Below are 25,202 nucleotides of genomic sequence, written 5' to 3' on the forward strand. Positions count from 1 at the left end.
ATCTCTGGTAATTAACTAAAACACAAATAAACTATTCCACTGACTTTTCCCAACATTTGAACACACTTTGTAGTTCTCTATAAACTTAACATAGATGTACTTTGACTTTTACTGCTGTTGTATGTTCATAAAATTCCATTATGCGTGGCACTAACACAGTTTTCAACCTACTTAGAAACGGATCAACAACACATTGAAGTATGTAAGAGAATGTGTGCTGTGGTATTAACCACTGCATCAACAGAAATTAAACGCAAAGTGAATAACATGGAATGAAGAACTAAATATTAGGCCATTAGATAAAATCATGTTTTTCTTACTATATCTGTTCAATTTTTCTTAGCAACTCCTGCAAGCTGAAGTTCAGGCCATTCATCATTATGCCTCACCTTGACACAGCCGACATCTTTCTGCCATAGGTTGTCCCATTACTGCTGTTGTGCTGCAGTTTTACATCTTCAAGAAGATTACCTCCTGTTTTAACCTGTCCTCATGTTTCTCTTACACACTAAATCCATCAGATTGTGGTTTACATATTAGCAGCTTCACACATCCATCAATTCAAAAGGACTCGTCCAAAGATACCCAGGTCCAGGGTGCTCAGTAGTCTTTTGCGGCTTTCAGCCATCTTCCATTGTGCTTTCTTCGTCTCAGGCAGTTCTCACCCTAAAGTTCAGTCAAAGACTTTGCTAGTTCTCGCGTCTTCCAATGGCCCAGCTGTTTTTCCTTTAATGTACCCAATTTTGGGGTCCGTCTGAATCAAACAGTTGGTCTAAACCACTGGCAATTTGGAAGTCAAAAATAACTGATCAATGGTCACATAAGAAATTTTCAAAAAGGACTTTCTGCGCAAAGGTAAGAAAACCAATCCTCGAAGGGAGTCTATTGTAAACATAGAACCAAACAGTGACATCAAATGGGACTTCAGTCCCCAGGGCAAGGAAGACCACAGCAAAATACCAGACCACTCCCAATGATCTGTAAATTAATGTGTTCATGTAAAAGTCCCTCAGATTTATTACCATCTTTGCTACAGGCTGAGAGTTCAGAGATCTGTGCCCATCAGTTCCACTGTGCTTCTCTACCTCATACTACAGATCACTGCACTGCCTAGTTTAATACAAGGCTCTCAAGCTCTTATTCAACTGCTATACTGAATGCCTGCCGTAATCTTCTATTCCTAGCTGCTGTTTATTATGTTAATCAGCACCCTGCAGCCTCCTTGTTCTCTGAAACCAGGTACACTCCTGTTCCCTGAGGCCTCATTTTTGGCAAGACTTCAGTCCTGGAGATATGAGCAAAGAGCCAGAACCTGATTTAATAAACAGTAAACATACACCCAAAAACCATATTGCAACATACTCCTGCTGCTGGCTTTCAGTGTAAAACTCTCTCTACTGAAACAAAAAGCAGATATAAGTTTTCAGGTACTCAAAGATTTGTTAAATGTTTCACTCAAAGTAACATTAACACTTATTGCAGTACTGAGCTGAAAAGCTTTTTTGTTATTTGTGACTAGCCTTCTCGGTTATCTACGTTCTACTCAGCTTCTTTTGTTAAGAGATATAAAAGGTAAAGTCACCATAGACTCAAAGGAGCATGGGGCAAGAGATTACTGGTGGTGAGCTTAACCTGAAGGTCACCAATGCCTCTGAGCTACGGGTGACATTGAAACATTGGGAAATTCATGGTAACCTCAGCCAGTGTCGGAAGTGAACCCATGTTTTTGGCATCACTCAAACCAGCTGCCCAAACAACTGAATCAAATCCCAGTACCTTTATCTATACTGGTACATTTAGTGGCACTCGGGGCTTGAGGCTGTATTTGCATAGATTGCAGTTAAGGATACATTTCAAGCTACAGAGGTAAGATTCAGTCAAAATTAGAGAATCCCACGTTGTGCAATGGATCTCAGACAGCTGAGAGAACTGAGTGAGCTTTAACCCGCTGTAGCAGTAAAGGTCAAGTTAAGACCAACAAAAGAGGATTTTGTTTCTTTCGAAGCTCCAAATTTACTGAAGTTGTTAGAGTAGGAGCCCTTTAAGTATTAAAGTTGCCTGTAGATATAAATTCATATGTAGCTGAGAAAGAGGTGACACGGTGGCTCAGTGGTTAGCACTGCTGCCTCACAGTGCCAGGAACCTGGGTTCAATTCCACCCTCAGGCAACTGTCTCTGTAGAGTCTGCTTGTTCCGCCAGGTGCTTTGGTTTCCTTCCACGACCCAAAGATGTCCAGGACTGGCCATGCTAAATTACCTCATAGTGCCCAGCATTGTGCAGGCTAGTTGAGTGAGCCATGGGAAATGCAGGGTTTCCTGGATAGGGTGGATCTAGGTGGGATTCTCTTCAGAGGGTCAGTGTAAACTCAATGGAATGAATAGCCTGCTTCCACACTGTAGGGATTCTATTCTATTCAAATAACAGTGAGAAGGGTCTAGGCCCGAAACATCAGCTTTTGTGCTCCTGAGATGCTGCTTGGCCTGCTGTGTTCATCCAGCCTCACATTTTATTATCTTGAAATTCTCCAGCATCTGCAGTTCCCATTATCTCTGAACTAAAATGTTTAATCATTCTTGTAACTGTACAGTCAATAAAATGCACGAGAGGCAACTACACCTAGGCTGTGTGGAGAGAGATGATGGGAACTGCGGATGCTGGAGAATCCGAGATAACAAAGTGTGGAGCTGGATCAACACAGCAGGCCAAGCAGCAACCTAGGAACTTTTCTGATGAATGGTCTCGGCCCGAAACGTCAGCTTTTGTGCTCCTAAGATGCTGCTTGGCCTGTTGTGTTCATCCAGCTCCACACTTTATCATCTCTACACATAGACTGTGTAGTTTATTTTGCAATTACTGGGGCTTCACTCCCCTACTCTTACAGTTCCTGTTTTGACAAAAATATTCCTGTAAGAATCAGTGTTAAAAATTTTAAAATTAATTGGAATTTGTCATTCGTTCCCTTCGCAGGATTTATAATTGGCGTCTCCCTGACATTTTAGATTTGGCAAAGCTGTTATTATTTAATAAGCAACAAATACAAAACATTTGATTAATCCTGGAAAAATAACACAAATGAAGCAATGCTCCACTGCTTGGGCCTACATTACAAAGGCTTACAATACAACTGGCACGGAATGTCCCTCTGGGAACGGCACATTTGCACGACTCCGACAGAGGCTTTGCAAAGAACAAACCAAAAATATACCAATTGATAAATAATTATGTTAAAATCTACTACAGATTAGAGAGCATTAGTCAACGATAGAACATTGCAAAGTTTCTCATAAGAACATCTTCACCCAGAGTGCCAGATATGAACCATAATTTTTGAGTAGGTTACTGCATTGACATTTGAAAACACACAATAATGCAAATAAAATCAATATCTCGCTTACTTAATGAAATAATTCCACAACTGCAGATTGAGTAAAAAGGTTTGGAGAATCAGCAAATTGATTATCTTTGCCATCTGACACAATGTTCATCAAATCCAACCTGTTTTGATGAGATACTTTTGACTGTATAATCATCCCTCCGTACGAAAGCCTCTTCCTCTCCATCCATTGAATTCAATACCCTCTGACTTTGGAATGAACTGCACATTAATTGCCCTGGGCAATCTAAAACATTTCCGAGTTGAAAACTTTTGGCCAACTCCCAATGTAAATAGATTTCTAAATTTTCAGTTATTAGCTGAGAAAATGGAAGCAGGTTCACTTACATGCCAATGTACAGGCCTAAACATGCACTTTAGTTTTGAAAAACTGAATGGTGGCTGGGAAAACGTCAGTTTGTATAGGTAGAAAATGGGGAGGTGGGTGGGGTCAGGAGCAATCAACAGGGTAGAGCCCAAAGAGAAAAAGAGTTGGACAGATTTGGGAGTTGCTAATGATCAGGCTGGGAGGGTGAATAGTTGTTAATGGGGACTGGGGTGTGTCAGGGGAGGCTAGGTAACAAGGCCTGGTGTGTGGGATCAGGGAGGCTGGGACATGGGAGAGTTTAGGCCCAAAAATTATTGAACTCAATATTGAGTCCAAAGGGCTGGAGGGTCCCTAAGCAGAAATTGAGGTGTTGTTCATCCAGCTTGCACTGGGCTTCACTAGAACACTGCAGCAAGCCGGAGACAGAGATGTTGGCCAGGGAGCAAGGTGGTGCATTGAAGTGGCAGACATATTTTTCGAAAATCTGATCTCAGACTTAGTCCCTTCCCTCCACCAGTTTGTCACTGTTAGAAAATTTGGCCAGTTCACATTAAACCCCTGAGTCCATGTTGTCCCATGAGCTTCAATAGCTCTGTTACATGGAACTTTGCTGAAGTTTCTTTTTTAAAGTCTAGATATATGTCAGATCAGGTAATGATCTAAATGAATTGCAAAGCAGACTCATAGATCCAAATGACCTTATCCTATTTCTGCATCTTGGAATTCCCACAGTCTACCTGGAACATGATTTCCTCTAAAAGTTCAAAGCGGTTAGTCAGCCAGACTGCCCCCTTCCAAACCTACATGTTGGCCAATGTTAGTTAGATTAGCTGTTCGACCCTCACTCCTCACAATCATTTCCAGTATTTTACTCCAATCTTGGTTAAGTGTAATGAACTTTAAGTTTTAGAATCCTTACAATGTGGAGACAGGCCCTTCGGTCCAAAAAGTTCAGTTGGATCCTTGGAACATCCCAGCCAGACCCATCCCCCTAAAACACACCTAATGTACACATCCCTGAACACAATGGGCAATTTAGCATGGCCAATCCACCTAACCCACACATCTTTGGACAGTGGGAGTAAACCGAGCACCCGGAGAAAACTCACACAGACACAGGGAGAATGTGCAAACTCCACACAGACCGTCACCCAAGTCTGGAATCAAACCTGGGTCCCTGGTGCCAAGAGGCAGCAGTGCTAACCACTGCACCACCATGCCGCCCTTAAAGACATGTCCTTTGAGTCAGAAACAAACCAGCAACCAGAGGATCTTTTTGGATCTTTATTTGAAAGTTAATCTGTTTCCAATTTGTATTACCAAGATATTCCCAGAATATAATTTCCTCTTAACAATTACCAGCACCTCTCAAATAAAATCCCTTGACTCCCTCAACACCTGAAATACACGCTATTAAAGCCACTTGCAAAACTCAAGACTGTATTCTCAACAAAGCAAATGGAAAGTATTTTATTGAAAGAACGAACTACCTTCTGAATCTCCTTCCCTTGCTCTACCCTTTTCATCTCTGAACTGATAGATTGCCACAGCACATACCAGTAGAAATCAGGAACCATAGACAAGAGTGATCTTTATCATTACTATCCCGAGGTCCCACAGACAAACTACTCTTACGTTGAGTTGATACAATGTAGCCCCTGATTATTCATTCAACCTGGAACTATTTTGTTACAAATCAATAAGGCACTTTCATCACAACAGGAGCAGATTCAATGCTGTCAGTTATTTCAATGCCCTCTCATTTTTGAATGGTTTTTTGTTACTTCATTATTTTGTGTTACTGCTTTAGTGCATCAGCAGCCAGGTAACCAACAAATTCTCTGATGTATCACTGGCAATTATGGACTTTGGACCAGGTTCATTAATGCTTTGATTTTTCTCTCTCCTTCTACTTTCAGGAATCCCAGTGTTTCTTTGCCTTCCAACTGACCGACCAGTATTCAAGGATAATGTTTTCCATACAGCAAGATATTATTTTCAGAATTTTGTCTCCAAAATATAATCTAGCAATTTAACACAAGAAATTCAACTGCCATATGCCAGCTAGAGTTATCACATTCGTAACCCTTATTACAATTGTTTGTAGATTCTCTACATCCTCTCAGCATTGTCTAGCAAATACTTTCCTCCATTTACTGTGTTAACAGCAAAGTCACAAAGTGAAATTATATTCTATTTGCGTCAAATTTCAGAAGTACAATGGACTCAATGGTAAAGAAATACTAACTCAGATACAGCAGCTATAGATAATCAGATTAACCTTCCAACCAAAGCAGAGCAACAACCAAACGACAGACTGCCAAACTATACACCCAAAACAACAGCAAATTCAAAACAAGAAAAGCCATGATTAAACTGCTCTCATGAGAATGCACTTGATAACTGCACTCGGATACAGGGAAAAATACCAAGCCTGGAGGAAAAGCGCAGCATACCCATAAGGTAAACTAAGGTTGTTGAAGGCATGCTTCACAAGAAATAAATTAAAGAAATTTTGGCTTTGCTGCTGGCAAACACAGCAAATGGCTGGTGAAAACAAATGAGACGTTTCTGAGGGAAGGCTCAACTTCAAAAACATGTGCTCCAAAGAATCAACATGACAAAACAAAATGAGAAAATCAGATGACACCAAAAACAGAAGTTGCTGGAAAAGCTCAGCAGGTCTGGCAGCATCTGTGAACAAAAATCAGAGTTCACGTTTTGGGTCGGGTGACCCCTCCTCAGAACACAACCCTCTTGTTTGTCCGTTTCTATGCATAATGCAAAATGTAAAACAGTTGTCTAATTGCAAATATTTTCATCATGTTTTAGTATTTCAGCCAGAACATACTGCTTACTAGATGATTAAATTGGTCTTTCATGACAAGCCTACTCAAAGTTGTGTCTAAACTGCAGTGGGTAATCACTTCGGCAATGCTGGGTGTGTCAAAATGCTGCTTGGCCTTCGGTGTCCATCCAGCTCCACACTTTGTTGTCTCGGATTCTGCAGCATCTGCAGTTCCCATTATCACTGATACAATTTTGTTACTTACCCATTTACAAACCAAATATTTCAGAAGATATTCTAGATAATAGAAGAAATCTGTTGAATTACTTTATGTTGAATCTTTCAGGGTAATGCTAAGAGTATGTTTTTGCATGTCACAGTTTTCAAATCAGATGCACAGCAACAGGATGCCTCTAAGTATTTCTAAACAAGACAGATTTGATTTTTTGTGGTGGCACAGAAGCAGAACAGTTGTTGCCAGTCTCCAAAAGTCTATTACTTTAGCATATCAGAGTCTCTGGGGTAATCTCACAGCATACTCATGACAAGATCACTCTCAAAGCCACACACAAATCAAATCTAATTCTAGACGGATTCTTTTCTTTACTTCTATTTATTTTAAAGCAAACATTTGTACGGAAAAGAATTTTACAATCAGACCGTTTGAATCAACTGCTTTAGAAAAAGGCCGACAACAAACACACCAGGTCTGGGCAAATTGAGGGTCTGTCTACCAGTCCTAACTATTTCTTCATGAGGACCATAAATCTTTTTGAATCCTTATATTTCCTTGTCGACCTTGTCAGCATTTCATGAAAAAGTACATATAAATGCTTAAAACAAGTCAAAATCCTGGAATTCCCTCCCTAATGTCATCGCGAGAGTAGCTATATCACATGGCATGCAGCGGGTTAAGAAAGCAACTCACCACCACTTTCTCAAGGGCAACTCAAGACAGGCAGTGATGTCCATATCGCAAAAGTGAATAAATATTGTATATTGAAATAAAGATACACAATAGTAAGTCTCACCTCAGGTGAGGAAACTACTGGAAGCAATTCTGTGGGACAGAATTAATCCACACTTGGAAAGGCAGGACAGTCACGGTTTTATTGAGGGGAGGCCATGTCTGAATAACTTGATTGCATTTTTTGAAGAAGTAACCAGGTGTGTACAAGAGGGGATTACATTTGACATAATCTACTTGGACTTTAGCAAGGCTTTTGTCAATGTCCCACATGGGAGACTAATAGTGAATAGCCCAAGGGGTCTGAGGAAATTTGGCTACTCGGATCCAGAGTTGGTCGAATGGCAAAGAACAGAGGATGATGATTGCTCGGTGTTTTGGTGATTGGAATTCTGTATTCAGTGCAGGGATCAATGTTGGACTTATTGCTGTTTGTGTTATTTATAAACAATTTAGATATCTATATAGCAAGACAGATCAGTTAGTTTGCAGATGGTGCAAAAATTGATGGAGTAGTCATTCATGAGGAGGTTAGCTTTAGATTACAGGAGAATATAGATAGGCTAATCAGCAGCAAATGGAATTCAATCTGGATACACGTGAGAGAATGCACATCAGCAGGACAAATAAGGCATAGGAATATATGATGAAAGGTGGAAGCACTGAGGATCCCAGGGATTTTGATATACATGTACACCAGTCCCTTAAAGTATCAGGTCAGGTAGATAAAGTAATGAAGAAGGCATAAGGGACACTTACCTTTACTAACTAAGGCATTGAGTTTAAGAGTAGGGTGGTTCTGCTGGAACTATGCAAAACATTGTTTCGGACACAGCTAGCATAATGGGCACAGGTCTGGAATCCACAGTGAAGGGTTGGGGGGATAAGGTGCAGGGGAGATTTATCAGGATGCTGTCCAAGGTGAAGAGTTTTTGAAATGAAGAAAGATTGAACAGTCTAAAGTTGTTTTCCATAGAACAGAACAGATGAAGGGAGATATGATTGAAATGTATAAAATTATGAGAGGCATAAACAGAAAGAAACTTTTCGCTTTGGTGCAGGGATCAATGACTGGTCACGTAGATTTAAGGTAAGGGGCAAGAGATTCATAAGGGATGAGAGGAAAAATGTTTTTACCAAGAGGGTGTAGGAATCTGGAACTCACTGCCAGTAAGGGTGGCTGAGGCAGAAACCCTCGTAAGATTTACGAAATAAAAGGGGATACTTGCTATGCCAAGGCATACAAGGCAAATGGTACAAATGCCGTAAAATGGAATTAGAATAGTTAGGTGGCTGTTTTTCACAGGCACATGCCAAAGGTTCCTTTCCTGAGCTAGAGGCCTCTATGAGACAATAACCAATTCATAAGCATAATAGGTAGTTCATAATATCAATAACTTTGGTTAAAGATATTGGCTGAGAAATTCAAATTCGATTGCCTAACATGACCATTTTTGGGAAATAGCTCAGAATGACTCGCAAAGTGAGCAGTGAATAAAGAAAAGGACTTAATCTAATGACCATTAGATACTGTTTCAACAAATCTCCTGTGCTGTGTTAAAAACCTGCCTGCCCTGCCCAAAATCCACAAGCCTGCCTGCCCTGGTCGACCCATTGTCTCAGCCTGTTCCTGCCCCACCGAACTCATCTCCACCTATCTGGACTCCATTTTCTCCCCCTTGGTCCAGGAACTCCCCACCTACGTCCGTGACACCACCCACGCCCTCCACCTCTTCCAGAACTTCCAATCCCCTGGCCCCCAAAACCTCATTTTCACCATGGATGTCCAGTCCCTATACACCTTTATTCCGCATGCAGATGGCCTCAAAGCCCTCCACTTCTTTGTGTCCCGCAGGCCTGGCCAGTCCCCCTCCACCGACAGCCTCATCCACCTAGCCAAACTCGTCATCACCCTCGACAACTTCTCTTTCGATTCCTCCCACTTCCTAGAGACAAAGGAGGTGGCCATGGGTACCTGCATGGGGCCAAGCTATGCCTGCCTCTTTGCAGGTGACACGGAACAGTCCCTCGTCCGCACCTACACAGGCCCCAAACCCCACCTCTTCCTCCGTTACATTGATGACTGTATCGGCGCCGCCACTTACTCCTCAGGGCAGCTCGAACAGTTCATCCACTTCACCAACACCTTCCACCCCAACCTCAAGTTCACCTGGGCCATCTCCAACACATCCCTCACCTTGCTGGACCTCTCAGTCTCCATCTCAGGTAACTGATGTCCATTTCAAGCCCACCGACTCCCACAGCTACCTAGAATACACCTCCTCCCAGCCACCCTGCTGCAAAAATTCCATGCCCTATTCCTAATTCCTCCGCCTCCGCCACATCTGCTCCCAGGATGAGGCATTCCACTCCCGCACACCCCAGATGTGCACGTTCCCCAAGGACCGCAACGTTCCCCCCGCAGTGGTCGAGAACGCCCTTGAGCGCGTTGCCCGCATTTCCCGCAACACATCCCTCACACCCCGCCCCCGCCACAACCACGACAAGAGGATCCCCCTCGTTTTCACACACCACCCTACCAACCTCCGGATACAACGCATCATCCTCCGACACTACCGCCATCTACAATCCAACCCCACCACCCAAGCCATTTTTCCATCTCCACCCTTGTCTGCCTTCTGGAGAGACCACTCTCTCCGTGACTCCCTTGTCCGCTCCACACTCCCTCCAACCCCACCATACCCGGCACCTTCCCCTGCAACCGCAGGAAATGCTACACTTGCCCCCACACCTCCTCCCTCACCCCCATCCCAGGCCCCAAGATGACCTTCCATATTTAGCAGAGGTTCACCTGCACATCTGCTGATGTGGTCTACTGTATCCATTGTACCCGGTGTGGCTTCCTCTACATTGGAGAACCAAGCAGAGGCTTGGGGACCGCTTTGCAGAACACCTCCGCTCGGTTCGCAATAAACAACTGCACCTCCCAGTCGCGAACCATTTTAACTCTCCCTCCCATTCCTCAGACGACATGTCCATCATGGGCCTCCTGCAGTGCCACAATGATGCCACCTGAAGGTTGCAAGAACAGCAACTCATATTTCGCTTGGGAACCCTGCAGCCCAATGGTATCAATGTGGACTTCACAAGCTCCAAAATCTCCCCTTCTCCCAATGCATCCCAAAACCAGCCCAGTTCTTCTCCTCTCCACAGTGCATCCCAAAACCAGCCCAACTTGTCTCCGCTTCCCTAACCTGTTCTTCTTCTCACCTATCCCTTCCTCCCACGTCAAGCAGCACCTCGATCTCCTACCTGCTACCTCATCCCGCCTTCTCAACCTGTCCATCTTCCCTGGACTGACCAACCCCTCCCTACCTCCCCACCTATTCTCTCCTCTCCACCTATCATCTTTTCTCTCCATCTTCGGTCCGCCTCCCCCTCTCTTCATATTTATTTCAGAACCCTCTCCCCATCCCCCTCTCTGATGAAGGGTCTAGGCCCGAAACGTCAGCTTTTGTGCTCCTGAGATGCTGCTTGGCTTGCTGTGCTCATCCAGCTTCACACTTTGTTATCTTGAATTATCCATGTGATGGATTATAAAGTAATTTGAATGAAAGATAGAGCATAACCTAGGAATATGGGTATAAATTAGATAGTTGAGATTATGTTACGAATACTGAGATTCATAAAGCTTTCCCTGGACAAAGAATTCACTAAGCATGTTGGTCACAAATCTGTAAATATTTTTTAAGCCACTCAACTCAGAATCACACTGTGTGCTGAACTAAATCTTTTCACATTTTTGACACACGCAATACAATTCATCAAAAGATATTGCTTTCAGCAGAAACACACATGGCTGTAAAAATTGCACAGCTCTTAATAAAAGTCAGTCAACTCACTATATCTCCTTGAACATAATGAAAACTTGACTGAAATCAACTGCATTACACAAGAGCTAATTATAAACCGAACTCTGGCAGCTCCTGTTCATATGACAGCACCACACAATTAATAAAACAGCTCCACAAAGTGTTAACAATCAAAAGACCGAGATTAGTACTGAATGACCTGGGTAACTGGAGGTCGAGTCTAGAATTTTAACTCATTGTACAAGTCAAGGTTGCGCTCGGTTATATAAATTGTTATGATTGGAACAGCGTAGTTTCTCTAACTGTGTGTGACTGAAATTAATCAGAGCTAACATTTCAGGTCCAGTGACTGTTCCTCAGAACTGGACCCGAAGCTGGACAATAACCGGCTCATTGTTGCTCATTTTGGGTTCCATCAGGGCCAACGTAATTTCTAACTTTAATACAATCTCGGTCCAAACAGAGACAAAAGAGTGGTTTTCCAAAGCTGACAGAAAAGTATCTCACCTTGACATCAAGAAGCCTTCCAAAAACTGAAGTCAATGGGAATCAGGTAGGAAATGGCCGAATAGTTGGAGATATAGACAGCATAAGGCAGGATGGTTGTGGTTGCTGGAGATCAATCAGCTCAGTACCAGGTCATCGCTGCAAAGTTCCTCAGTCTGACCAGCTTCAGCTGCTTTATCAATGAACGTAACTCCTTCACAAAGTCAAAAGTGGGTATGGGCACTGATTACTGCAGTCCATGTCCATATGCAGCAAGGCCTGGACAAATTTCAGGCTAGGGCTGACAAGTGGTAAGAATTATGCATTACAAAAAAATGTCAGGCAATGACAATCTCCAGTAAGGGAAAATCTAAATCTCTTTACTTGACAAAAACAGAAGTTGCTGGAAAAGATCAACAGGCCTGACAGCATCTGTGAAGAGAAATTGGAATTAACATCTCAGGTCCGATGACCCTTCCTGAGATATATATTTGAAAGTGCTGAATTTAGAGGCCAACAGAGACACAGCTGGGTAGATCTTTCAGGAGCCAGTACAGACAGAGTGGGCCAAATGGCCACCTTCTATACTGTAAAATTCTATGATTCTTCAGTTCAGAAATATTAGAATTTGATTGTGATGCAGGATAATGGAGTCGAAGTTGATCACCAAAAAAAAATTGCTGGTGGCAATTTAGTTTGAATTTCTAAAAGATAAATACTTGAAAAAGATAAATAAATTAAATTTATAACAAATAAATCACAGAAGACACTAACTTACCTACTACAATGGAATATGTCAACGTGACAACTGATAAATGTAACAGCTCTTCTCCCTCCCAGCAATTTACACCTTTTTGATGATTTCTGTAATAATCAGCAGTTTCTACACAACTTGCTCAAAGACTCCAAAATAATACTTGTTTTAATCTAAATTCTACAAGCTAGTATTTGGAGCAAAAAAGTACAAATATTTATAAACAATACTGTCATGTGCTGTCGGTAGCTGCGCACTGTTAAAGGTCAGGCCATTACGTAATTTAGTTACCATGTAAACTCTCTCCTGATTTTATAGATAACGCTCAATCTCTTCAACGCAAACCTGACCAAATATTATTAAATGGTCCTGCTAATATTGCAGCTTCATGATTGTTTATTTTTGAGATTACTGAACTGATACAATGGGTTAGAATAAATTTCTACTCAGGCAATTGTAAAAATTCACTTTTTCACAGGAACTGAAAACATCTTGGCAATAGGGAGAATAACATGTTCATTCTAATTTTCTCTTTCTCAGGCTCCCGGGCCTGTTTCTTTCTATTTCAGGCAATATACAATTGAAGGGAAATCATTAAGGGATTGGTTCACGATCTCAACACCAAATGGCATCAAAGGGTGGGTGGCCTTTAGAACAAGAATACAGATAGTGTTTTGTGTTTTGCAATGATATTGCCAATAAGATTTTAACAGAAGAGCATGTTTGGATGCCATCACAAAATATACATACATAGTTCTTACTTTAAGCAAACAATTTATACCTGAAGCTGTTTCCAAAGTTCTCACCTTCTGCTTCATATTATCGAGTTGGCAGGAATCCTAGAACTAATGAGGCACTTCAATCTGGGGACAGCTATATTGTCAATTGACACTAGAGTCATAGAATCATACAGCAACGGAGTAGAACTGTACCTGCATCTAGCAATTCCTCTGGCAGTTCATTCCACAAGCGAACTACCCTCCGTGTGAACAAGTTTCCCTTCAGGTCACTTTTAAATCTTTCTCCATTTACTTTAAAAATGTGTGCTCTAGTTTTGAACTCCCCTACCCTAGAGAAAAGACCTTTGCTATTCTTCTTATCTGTACCTCTCATGATTTTATAAACCTGTATAATGTCACCCATCAATCTCCTGAAGCTCTAGTGACAAAGGTCACAGCCTATCCAGCGTATCATTATAGCTCAAATTCTCCAGTCCCAACAACATCCTGGTAAATGTTTCCCGAACCCTCTCCAATTTAATCACATCCTTCCTATGGCAAGGCAATCGGAACAATACTCAAAAAGTGGTTTCACCAATGAACTGTCCAACCCCAACACAACATACCAACTCCTAGAACTCAATGGTCTGATCAATGAAGGCAAGCATGTTAACTGCCTTCTTAACCACGTCGAACTTGCAAAGAATTATGTAACATCAATCCTTTGGTCTCTCAGTTTTACAACTCCATCCACAGCTCTATTAACTGTATAAGTCCTGCCCTTATTTGTTTTACCAAAATGCAATACCTCACATTTATCCAAATTAAACTCCATCTGTCACCCCTCAGCCCAATGGCCAATTGTTCAAGATCCCGCTATAATTTTAGACACCTCCTAAATGCTCATCGAAACTGATCATTTAATTTCAGCAACATTAAAAAAATTATGAAAGAATAATGTCACCTATCAAGTTGCCTTTTTAACAAAGTTGTGAAGTGAGGGCCTTGAGAGTAGTTGTGGGTTTGGAAGGTGCTAAGGATTTTTGGTGAATTTCTGCTGTGCATCTTTTAGACAATGCATGCTGCTGCTACTGAGCATCAATGGTTGGAGAAAGTGGGTGTTTGTGGATGTGATGCCAATCAAATGGACTTCTTTGTCCTGGATGGCATCAAGCTTCTTGAGTGTTGTTTGAGCTGCATCCATCCAGACAAGTGGGAAGCATCCCATCACACTCCTGACTTGTGCCGTGTACAAGGTGGACAGGCTTTCAGAAGTTAGGTGGCGAGTTACTTGCCGCAATATTCCTAGCCTCTGACCTGCTCTTGTAGCCACTATGTTTACGTGGCGAGTTCAGCTGCATTTCCAGTCAATGGTGACCCTAAGGATGGTGAGACAGGGGGATTCCATGACACCACTGAATGTCATGGGGTGGAGATTCGGTTGTCTCGCATTGGAGATGGTCACGGCCTAGGGTTTGTGTGGTATGAATGTTACTTGTAGCTTCTCCGGCCAAGCCATTTGAACATTTGGGATGTTAGATTCTTAGCTCGGGAGAACGGTTGTTTAATGTTTGAAATGTATACTCAGCAGTAGACGAATCTGTAGCTACCTTTGCTTCCTTGATAAATTGTTGTTTTCCAATTTGCTTTTTCCACTAGGCACTGTCTTCCAACATGATGAGATACAAAGGGAGAGAAAGCATTCCAGCTCTTGTCATGAATGCATCTTTTTTCTCTTTTTCTGCTCTCTTCTTAATAACAGCTGTTGAAATATAGTTTAGTGGGAATTTCAGAGTTTAGCTGCACTATCTTTCCAAGCTGGCTGACTGGCAGTTGAGCTCTCCATTCAGAATGTGTAAAAGTATCATATATATGTTAACTACAACAGGAAATGTGAGTTTCTTGATGCTGATTCAGTTGCCTGTTTCAATGACTACAGATGAAATCATGACTTAAATGCAGATTAATTTATTCATTCATTCCACATAGGTTGCCCGAAGCTTGCTGCAGTCCATTATCAGGAGACCACAGCAATCATTTTAGGTCCATGCTTTTGTCGTTTTGAAAGAAAGTTCAGTCCATGCAAGTTTCCGATATAACAATCATGGAAATAATGGAAATTGAAAGAAAATAGTCCATACTTAGCCCTATCTGACAGGTTTCCAACTCTAGATCCACACAGCTCCATAAGTCGGGAATTCCACAGGATATCAACTCACAATTTTAGTCATACATGTGGTTTCTGACAATCTGGAGACTGCAAGTTTCTTTGCATTAATTCAGCTCACTTGGCTCATTAGTTCCTCCTCAACCATTTCCCTCAAAGTCACAATGCACACTTGAAACACTTTAAAAGAGGCAGCAATAAATGTTATTTTTCTAAATCTTTTTGCACTGTCATTCACACTTTCAGTACTGCAGCACTTCTTCCATTTGACAGTTTGTCATTACAAAGTTACTAAGGCTTTCACCCCGATTTTCAACTGACTAAAAGTTAAGATGCCTGAGAAAAGTAATACAGTGAAGTGCTTATTGCAATTATGCTAATGCTGTTCATTAATATTATTTCTTCCAAATATGATTTGTAACAAATTGTAAGGATGAGCGTCTAGGCTGGGTGTAGATGAATGCTTTTGATGGACTGCTTCAGTCTTGTCACTATTATAACTCAGTCTGAATGGAAACAGCCTCCAGTATCACATTTTCGTGACAAATGTAATAAACTTTCCCAGCTAATTAGTAAATGGCAGAAGTGAGAAAAGACACTGTTTCAGTACCAAACTATTTTGTGACTGGAGTTTAAGAAGAAGAAAACTTTGAATGAGCGTACAATATAGTGATATCATCAATAAAGTATCAAAAGCAAAAGGTGAACAAAAGTGGGATTGTCACCAGTTTTGATGATTCGGATGTGGTCAAACCTGAATTAAAGCCGCCAGTCAGTTGAAGAAACAAAAACGTGGTGCTGATAAATGCTGCCATGTCAGTCAAGAATCCTCCATCAAATACACTGCAAAGAAAATGAGGGGTTGTGAACATGGACCAGAGTGTTCTCCAGCAGAATTCTGGGTCTTCACCAAAAATGTATGGATTCAGGAAAAATAATTTCCGGCAAAAAATACTTTTAATAAACACTATTAACACCATTCCAGGTATGTTTAGCACATTGTAACTATTCCATTTCTGGTTTCGACAACAGCCTTTCCTGACAGCCTCCATTAAGGCTCCATAACCCTCCAGTTAACAAAGGTTCCAAATAATAATTACTCTTCTCTTTAGATGTCATCAGAAAATCTGTACATTTGCAATATGTTGTTTCCATTTCTGACTTCTAGTTCGTGTTGTTCCCTTTCATTTTTGTTCCTGCTGAGCTCACATTTTTCCACACTTCAGTTAAAGAATAATTTACCAAAAAACCTCACTCTAATTTTAATAGTTACTTCCACAATTTTCCTGAAAGGCTGTTACCTTGCTGGAGATGTACCCAACAGTTCCTCCATACTCATCTGTTTTTCAGCTATACTCTACAACAGTCGGTGGCAGTTGCTATATTAATTCGACACAGCACATAACTCTCAACCAAAATGTCTTTGCTGAGGATTTTCTGGCCCAAAATCTTTTCAGCATACACAAATCAAACTTGTGTTAGAATGCCTACAGTGTGCAATCAGGCCTTTTCTGATACAAGCCTGGACATAGGTTCAATTGATCAACTATCAAATTGAAGATCAATGTGATCGGTGACATGACACCATTGCCAAAAAGCACAGGAACTGTGAGAAAGTCACCTCATTTACCCCGCTTTTGGTTTAGAGTCTTGTTCTACAGGGTTTGTTCTCTTTCCTGAAATCTTCCACCCACGATACTGTAGACAGGTGTACGCATGTCTGCACTGAATGTAGAATAGTTTAAGTTTACATGTTAATCATCAATAATCCACTTTGTCACTTGTTAAAGAATACATTTAAAATAATAAATATATTTTTTCCCCATTCATTGATGAAGCCTGGAGCAAATTTTTTTTATCCTCAATAACGTTAACAGTCAGACATTAATGACCCTTGGGGTTACACTCGTCATATTTACAATTACTTATGGAATAGTGGGGTTCAATCTCTAGTAGACTCTTCCAATATAGATTGTGACAAATCAAAAAAAAATTATGTCCCAAGAAAATGCTGCTCAAAATAGGTTCATAATGACAAAATCAAATATATATCAATTGTTTTCACTGAATGTACCTAAGAAAAAAATTTACCTTCATTCTCTCAGGGAATCGAGGGATGCGGGGAGCAAGCAGGAAAGCAAATTTGAAGCCCAAGATGAGCCACGATTGTAGTGAATGAGGAAGCAGGCACAGTGGGCTGCACAGTCTTCTCCTGCCCTTGGTTCTGATATTCCTTTACAGTATAATTAGATTGGATCCAAAGCCAAATTGAAACTAAGCACAGCTGGATCCGAGCTGAACCTGTTAAAACGAGTGGAAGGGATGCACTGTCTTTAAGTATTTCACAAAGCCTTTCTTTATTGTTCACAGGAGTGCATCAAAATATTCTGGACAGCTTTTAGTGAAAGAGCATTCCAACTAATACCAAATAGGCAATCAGTATCAAACACCAACAAATCTTAAAAGAAAGGCAGTAAACCTTTAGCACAATATTGCTGGCCTACTTTATAAAGTACATTGTTGTATACAACATGGATACAAAGTTCCAAAGTTCTTGTCTTGACTAAATCAAGTTTTGTACAGCTGCATTTACTGTTCAGGTTTCATACACAGTTCCTCTAAATCCTTTCACCATGTATATTTCGCAGTCAAACAACAAACTAAAGGAAGAGATAATGGGAACAGCAGATGCTGGAGAATCCAAGATAATAAAGTGTGAAGCTGGATGAACACAGCAGGCCAAACAGCATCTCAGGAGCACAAAGGCTGATGTTTCGGGCCTAGACCCTCTCTGATGAAGGGTCTAGGCCCGAAACGTCAGCTTTTGTGCTCCTGAGATGCTGCTTGGCCTGCTGTGTTCATCCAGCTTCACACTTTATTAACAAACTAAAGGAATTTGTGATTAGTGGCAAATAATTGGTAGCGTGTTATGAAAGTAAAGAGTCAAAATTCATAGTCTCAATGTGCAGGAGTCCACAACACAAATAACCCACAATTCTACAATCTGTGAAATATCAATTGGAATGCAAGCTGATTAAAAAAGCTCAAAGGCAACAGAAATGAGAATTAATCTATTGGTGAAACTCCAAAGGTCAACATATCACACTGCATACATCTTTGTATACATGGGAAGTTAATAAATGAGATTTGATTTGACATATTACTGTCACATGTAGACAGACACAGTGAAAAGTATTGTTTTACATGCTAACCAAACTAGGTTGATACGGCATCAGGAAAGCCAGTGCCAGACATGAGACTGCTGAGTGAGAGACTTTATTTCAGGGGATAACGTTTGGTGTAGGAACCAGAGGAATGGACCTGCAGGAGTAATGGACATGGTCAATGTGAGGTCAGGTCGAATGACATATAAAAATCAAGTAGATGCAACAGCCCTGAACGAGAATGTCACCAAGACCATACGAATGGTGCAAACTCGCAAACAGTGCAGGGGCACAACGTGCGTGCCCAGCTCCTCGACAGCCTTTCCAATAGTTCGAGAACATGTGTGTTCGACTTCCCCGTCAAGCATCGAAGATACCTCGGAATCTGAGATGGTCACTGCCTCGACGCCTTTTCCACTTGCAGAATAAAACTGATTTCTTGCGAGATACTCTCGGCGCAAGAGGCAAGCTACTGCACATTACACTCTGCCCGTATCTGAGGCAGGATTAGAGGAACCTGACCCGACGCTAGAACATCCAGAAACCACAAAAGAAAAAGAACCAGCCTGTGTCCTTGAACTCAGAAGGGGAGGAATATATAGAATGTAACGAGGTCAGCCAGATGGACAGCACAGAGTGAGTTTCCTGAATGGGGCTTAATCTGGTCCAGTCAGGAAGCCCTGGCTGATTGATAAGAACTGGAGTGTCAGACATCCTGCTCACTCTGAAACAGTTGGTTGAGTGTCAAGGACTCTCCATTTGTAAATAAAAGGTGACTTGGTGACAGGATACCAGCTCTGTGGAGTTATTTCAGGTCCCTCTTAAAAACAAAATTTTTGATCCCTTCCACTGAGACAAATTAAAAATTCTGAGCGAAAACCAAGAGGACTGCGGATGCTCTAAATCAGAAACAAAAGCAGAAGTTGCTGGAAAAACTCAGCAGGCCTGGCAGCATCTGTGAAGAAAAATCAGAGTTACCATTTCAGTGACCTTTCCTCAGTTCTGAACAAGTACATTTATCATATGAATGCTGCAAACTCGCAAACAGTGCGGAAGCATGACATGGCCAGCTCCTCGACAGCCTTTCCGATAATTTTGAGCATGTTGCTAAATCTCCTCTACACCCTCTCTAAAGCTTCCACATCTCTCCCATAATGAGGCGACAAAAGCTGAACATAAAAATACAAGTGTGGACTAACCAGAGTTTCAGAGAGCTGCAGCATAACCTAGTGGTTCTTAAAATCAATTCTCCTGTCAATGAAAGCCAACACACCATATGCCTTCTTAAAAACCCTCTCAACTTAGGTAGCAACTTGGTAAGAGCTTTGGATATGGACCCCAAGATCCCTCTGTTCCTCCATACTTCCATTAACCCTGTAATCTACATTAAATTTGAACTTACAAAATAAATCACTTCACACTTTTCTGGTTTGAATTCCATCTGCCAGTTCTTTGCCCAGCTCTGCATCCTGTTGCAACCTACAACAGCCCTCCACACTATCCACAACTCCAACAACCTTTGTGTCATTGGCAAACTTACTAACACACCCTCCCACTTCCTCTTCCAATCATGTATAAAAATCACAATCAGCAGGCGTCCCAGAACAGATCCCTGCGGAACACCACAAGTCACCGAGCTCCAAGTTGAATACTTTCCATCTCCTCCCAAACTCTGTCTTCTATTGGGCAGCCAGCTATGTATCCAGACAGGCAAATTTCCCTGAATCTCATGCCTCCTTACTTTCTGAATGAGCGTACCATGTTGAAGCTGATCAAATTTTTTGAGTGCGAGCAGCAGCGGAGGCAAGACGGACCCGGAAGACTGCAGCTAAGGTAAAGCAGTTTATTTTTAAAATTACTTACCGGTAGCGGGCAGCGGTGTTTTTTTTTCCTCTTTCAGAGAAGGAGCGGGAGCATCAGAGGAAGTGACGAGGACCAGAGGGGCAGCCGGGAAGGAAAGCAGTGAGTATAAATACTCACCCTTCGACGCCAACGGCCTTTTTGAGTGCGAGCAGCAGCGGAGGCAAGACGGACCCGGAAGACTGCAGCTAAGGTAAAGCAGTTTATTTTTAAAATTACTTACCGGTAGCGGGCAGCGGTGTTTTTTTTTCCTCTTTCAGAGAAGGAGCGGGAGCATCAGAGGAAGTGACGAGGACCAGAGGGGCAGCCGGGAAGGAAAGCAGTGAGTATAAATACTCACCCTTCGACGCCAACGGCCTTTTTGAGTGCGAGCAGCAGCGGAGGCAAGACGGACCCGGAAGACTGCAGCTAAGGTAAAGCAGTTTATTTTTAAAATTACTTACCGGTAGCGGGCAGCGGTGTTTTTTTTTCCTCTTTCAGAGAAGGAGCGGGAGCATCAGAGGAAGTGACGAGGACCAGAGGGGCAGCCGGGAAGGAAAGCAGTGAGTATAAATACTCACCCTTCGACGCCAACGGCCTTTTTGAGTGCGAGCAGCAGCGGAGGCAAGACGGACCCGGAAGACTGCAGCTAAGGTAAAGCAGTTTATTTTTAAAATTACTTACCGGTAGCGGGCAGCGGTGTTTTTTTTTCCTCTTTCAGAGAAGGAGCGGGAGCATCAGAGGAAGTGACGAGGACCAGAGGGGCAGCCGGGAAGGAAAGCAGTGAGTATAAATACTCACCCTTCGACGCCAACGGCCTTTTTGAGTGCGAGCAGCAGCGGAGGCAAGACGGACCCGGAAGACTGCAGCTAAGGTAAAGCAGTTTATTTTTAAAATTACTTACCGGTAGCGGGCAGCGGTGTTTTTTTTTCCTCTTTCAGAGAAGGAGCGGGAGCATCAGAGGAAGTGACGAGGACCAGAGGGGCAGCCGGGAAGGAAAGCAGTGAGTATAAATACTCACCCTTCGACGCCAACGGCCTTTTTGAGTGCGAGCAGCAGCGGAGGCAAGACGGACCCGGAAGACTGCAGCTAAGGTAAAGCAGTTTATTTTTAAAATTACTTACCGGTAGCGGGCAGCGGTGTTTTTTTTTCCTCTTTCAGAGAAGGAGCGGGAGCATCAGAGGAAGTGACGAGGACCAGAGGGGCAGCCGGGAAGGAAAGCAGTGAGTATAAATACTCACCCTTCGACGCCAACGGCCTTTTTGAGTGCGAGCAGCAGCGGAGGCAAGACGGACCCGGAAGACTGCAGCTAAGGTAAAGCAGTTTATTTTTAAAATTACTTACCGGTAGCGGGCAGCGGTGTTTTTTTTTCCTCTTTCAGAGAAGGAGCGGGAGCATCAGAGGAAGTGACGAGGACCAGAGGGGCAGCCGGGAAGGAAAGCAGTGAGTATAAATACTCACCCTTCGACGCCAACGGCCTTTTTGAGTGCGAGCAGCAGCGGAGGCAAGACGGACCCGGAAGACTGCAGCTAAGGTAAAGCAGTTTATTTTTAAAATTACTTACCGGTAGCGGGCAGCGGTGTTTTTTTTCCTCTTTCAGAGAAGGAGCGGGAGCATCAGAGGAAGTGACGAGGACCAGAGGGGCAGCCGGGAAGGAAAGCAGTGAGTATAAATACTCACCCTTCGACGCCAACGGCCTTTTTGAGTGCGAGCAGCAGCGGAGGCAAGACGGACCCGGAAGACTGCAGCTAAGGTAAAGCAGTTTATTTTTAAAATTACTTACCGGTAGCGGGCAGCGGTGTTTTTTTTTCCTCTTTCAGAGAAGGAGCGGGAGCATCAGAGGAAGTGACGAGGACCAGAGGGGCAGCCGGGAAGGAAAGCAGTGAGTATAAATACTCACCCTTCGACGCCAACGGCCTTTTTGAGTGCGAGCAGCAGCGGAGGCAAGACGGACCCGGAAGACTGCAGCTAAGGTAAAGCAGTTTATTTTTAAAATTACTTACCGGTAGCGGGCAGCGGTGTTTTTTTTTCCTCTTTCAGAGAAGGAGCGGGAGCATCAGAGGAAGTGACGAGGACCAGAGGGGCAGCCGGGAAGGAAAGCAGTGAGTATAAATACTCACCCTTCGACGCCAACGGCCTTTTTGAGTGCGAGCAGCAGCGGAGGCAAGACGGACCCGGAAGACTGCAGCTAAGGTAAAGCAGTTTATTTTTAAAATTACTTACCGGTAGCGGGCAGCGGTGTTTTTTTTTCCTCTTTCAGAGAAGGAGCGGGAGCATCAGAGGAAGTGACGAGGACCAGAGGGGCAGCCGGGAAGGAAAGCAGTGAGTATAAATACTCACCCTTCGACGCCAACGGCCTTTTTGAGTGCGAGCAGCAGCGGAGGCAAGACGGACCCGGAAGACTGCAGCTAAGGTAAAGCAGTTTATTTTTAAAATTACTTACCGGTAGCGGGCAGCGGTGTTTTTTTTTCCTCTTTCAGAGAAGGAGCGGGAGCATCAGAGGAAGTGACGAGGACCAGAGGGGCAGCCGGGAAGGAAAGCAGTGACCATATATATCAGCAAGGCGGCTTAACCCGAGACTCTACAACTGTAGTGTCTCCCACCCGCCCTCCTCCTCTAACCTAGTTAATAAGGTAAGGTTCATTCTAAACTTTCTCTATTGAACATAAGTTTGTTATTAATTTGTTATTATTACTTGAAGTGAGCTTTCTGCTTTAGTATTGAGTGGGTGTTCAGATAAGTGGGGTATGGATGCTAGGGCAGTTGCTTGCTCCTCCTGCAAAATGTGGCAGTTGGGAGATGTGGCACACGTCTCCGCTGGCTACATCTGCGGGAAGTGCACCCAGCTACAGCTCCTTGAAAACCGTGTTAGGGAAATGGAGCTGGATGAACTACGGATCATTCGGGAGGCAGAGGGGGTAATTGAGAGGAGTTATCGGGAGTTGGTCACTCCTAAGGCTCAGGACGAGGATAGATGGGTTACAGTTAGGGGGAGGAAAGGGGACAGACAGACAGTGCAGAGATCCCCTGTGGGCATTCCCCTCAGCAATAAGTATACCGTTTTGGATACTGCTGGGGGGGTTGACCTACCAGAGGAAAGCCATAGTAGTCAGTTCTCTGGCACTGAGCCTGACACTGTGGCAAAGAAGGGAAGGGGGCAGAATAGAAAAGTACTCGTGGTAGGGGACTCGATAGTTAGGGGAATCGACAGGAGATTTTGTGGGCAAGATCGGGATTCCCGGAAGGTATGTTGCCTCCCTGGTGCCAGGGTCCGGGACGTCTCCGATCGGGTGTATAAAGTTCTGAAAGGGGAGGGTGAACAGCCAGAAATCGTGTTACATATTGGCACAAATGATATAGCCAGAAATAGGTTTGAGGATATAAAAAGTGATTTCAGGGAGTTAGGATGGAAGCTGCAGAGCAGGACGAACAGAGTAGTGTTCTCTGGTTTACTACCGGTGCCACGAGATAGCGAGGTGAGGAACAGGGAGCGGGCGCAGCTGAACACGTGGCTACGCAGCTGGTGTAGGAGGGAGGGTTTCAGATATGTTGATAATTGGGATGCCTTCTGGGGAAGGTGGGACCTGTACAAGAAGGACGGGTTGCATCTGAACTGGAAGGGGACCAATGTCCTGGGTGGAAGGTTTGCTCGAGTAGTTCGAGAGGGTTTAAACTAGTATGGCAGGGGGGTGGGAACCTGAGCTGTATACCAGAGGTGAGCGTTGATGCAGGTGAGGCAGTAGCAAGAGGTAGACCAGCTAGTGGGAAGGATTTTCCTGGGAAGGAACCAAGGGATCGGTTAAAGTGTGTTTGCTTTAGTATTGTCAGTATGGGTGGAAATTAGGAACAGCAAGGGAGTAGTCACCTCGTTAGGGGTTTACTACAGGCCCCCCAATAGCAGCAGGGAGATTGTAGAAAGCATAGGTCGACAGATTTTGGAAAAGTGTGGACGCAGTAGGGTTGTTGTAATGGGTGACTTTAACTTTCCTAATATTGATTGGAACCTCCTTCGAGCAGAAGATTTGAATGGAGCTGTTTTTGTAAGGTGTGTTCAGGAGGGTTTCCTAACGCAGTACGTTGACAGGCCGACGAGGGGAGAGGCCATTCTAGACTTGGTGCTCGGAAACGAGCCGGGGCAGGTATCAGATCTTGTGGTGGGAGAGCATTTTGGTGATAGTGACCATAACACTCTCTCATTCTACATAGCTATGGAGAAGGAGAGGATTAGGCAGAATGGGAGGATATTTAATTGGGGAAGAGGAAACTATGTTGCGATTAGACACGAGTTAGGAAGCATGGACTGGGAGCAGTTGTTCCATGGTAAGGGAACTATAGACATGTGGAGATGGTTTAAGGAACAGTTGTTGGGAGTGATGAGTAAATATGTCCCTCTGAGACAGGCAAGACGGGGTAAGATAAAGGAACCTTGGATGACGAGAGCGGTGGAGCTTCTAGTGAAAAGGAAGAAGGTAGCTTACATAAGGTGGAGGAAGCTAGGGTCAAGTTCAGCTAGAGAGGATTACATGCAGGCAAGGAAGGAGCTCAAAAATGGTCTGAGGAGAGCCAGGAGGGGGCACGAGAAAGGCTTGGCAGAAGGAATCCGGGAAAACACAAAGGCATTTTACACTTACGTGAGGAATAAGAGAATGGTCAAAGAAAGAGTAGGGCCGATCAGGGATAGCATAGGGAACTTGTGTGTGGAGCCTGAGGAGGTAGGGGAAGCCCTAAATGAGTTTTTTGCTTCTGTCTTTACGAAAGAAACGACCTGTGTAGTGAATGAAAC

The 25,202-nt window shown here is 43.2% G+C and overlaps 1 protein-coding gene across 1 annotated transcript in view; it reads right to left on the minus strand.

Moving 5' to 3' along the window:
• Positions 1-25,202, minus strand: part of LOC132206201 (utrophin-like) — a 68,538-nt gene that overhangs the window by 33,526 nt on the left and 9,810 nt on the right. The window contains exon 2 of the mRNA XM_059639446.1: positions 16,171-16,259. Within this exon, the coding sequence (XP_059495429.1) occupies positions 16,171-16,231 (61 nt within the window). The 5' untranslated portion in view covers positions 16,232-16,259. The remainder of the gene's footprint in view (positions 1-16,170; positions 16,260-25,202) is intronic.

This window comes from Stegostoma tigrinum, chromosome 34 (assembly GCF_030684315.1).
Source record: "Stegostoma tigrinum isolate sSteTig4 chromosome 34, sSteTig4.hap1, whole genome shotgun sequence".
Lineage (NCBI taxonomy): Eukaryota > Metazoa > Chordata > Chondrichthyes > Orectolobiformes > Stegostomatidae > Stegostoma > Stegostoma tigrinum.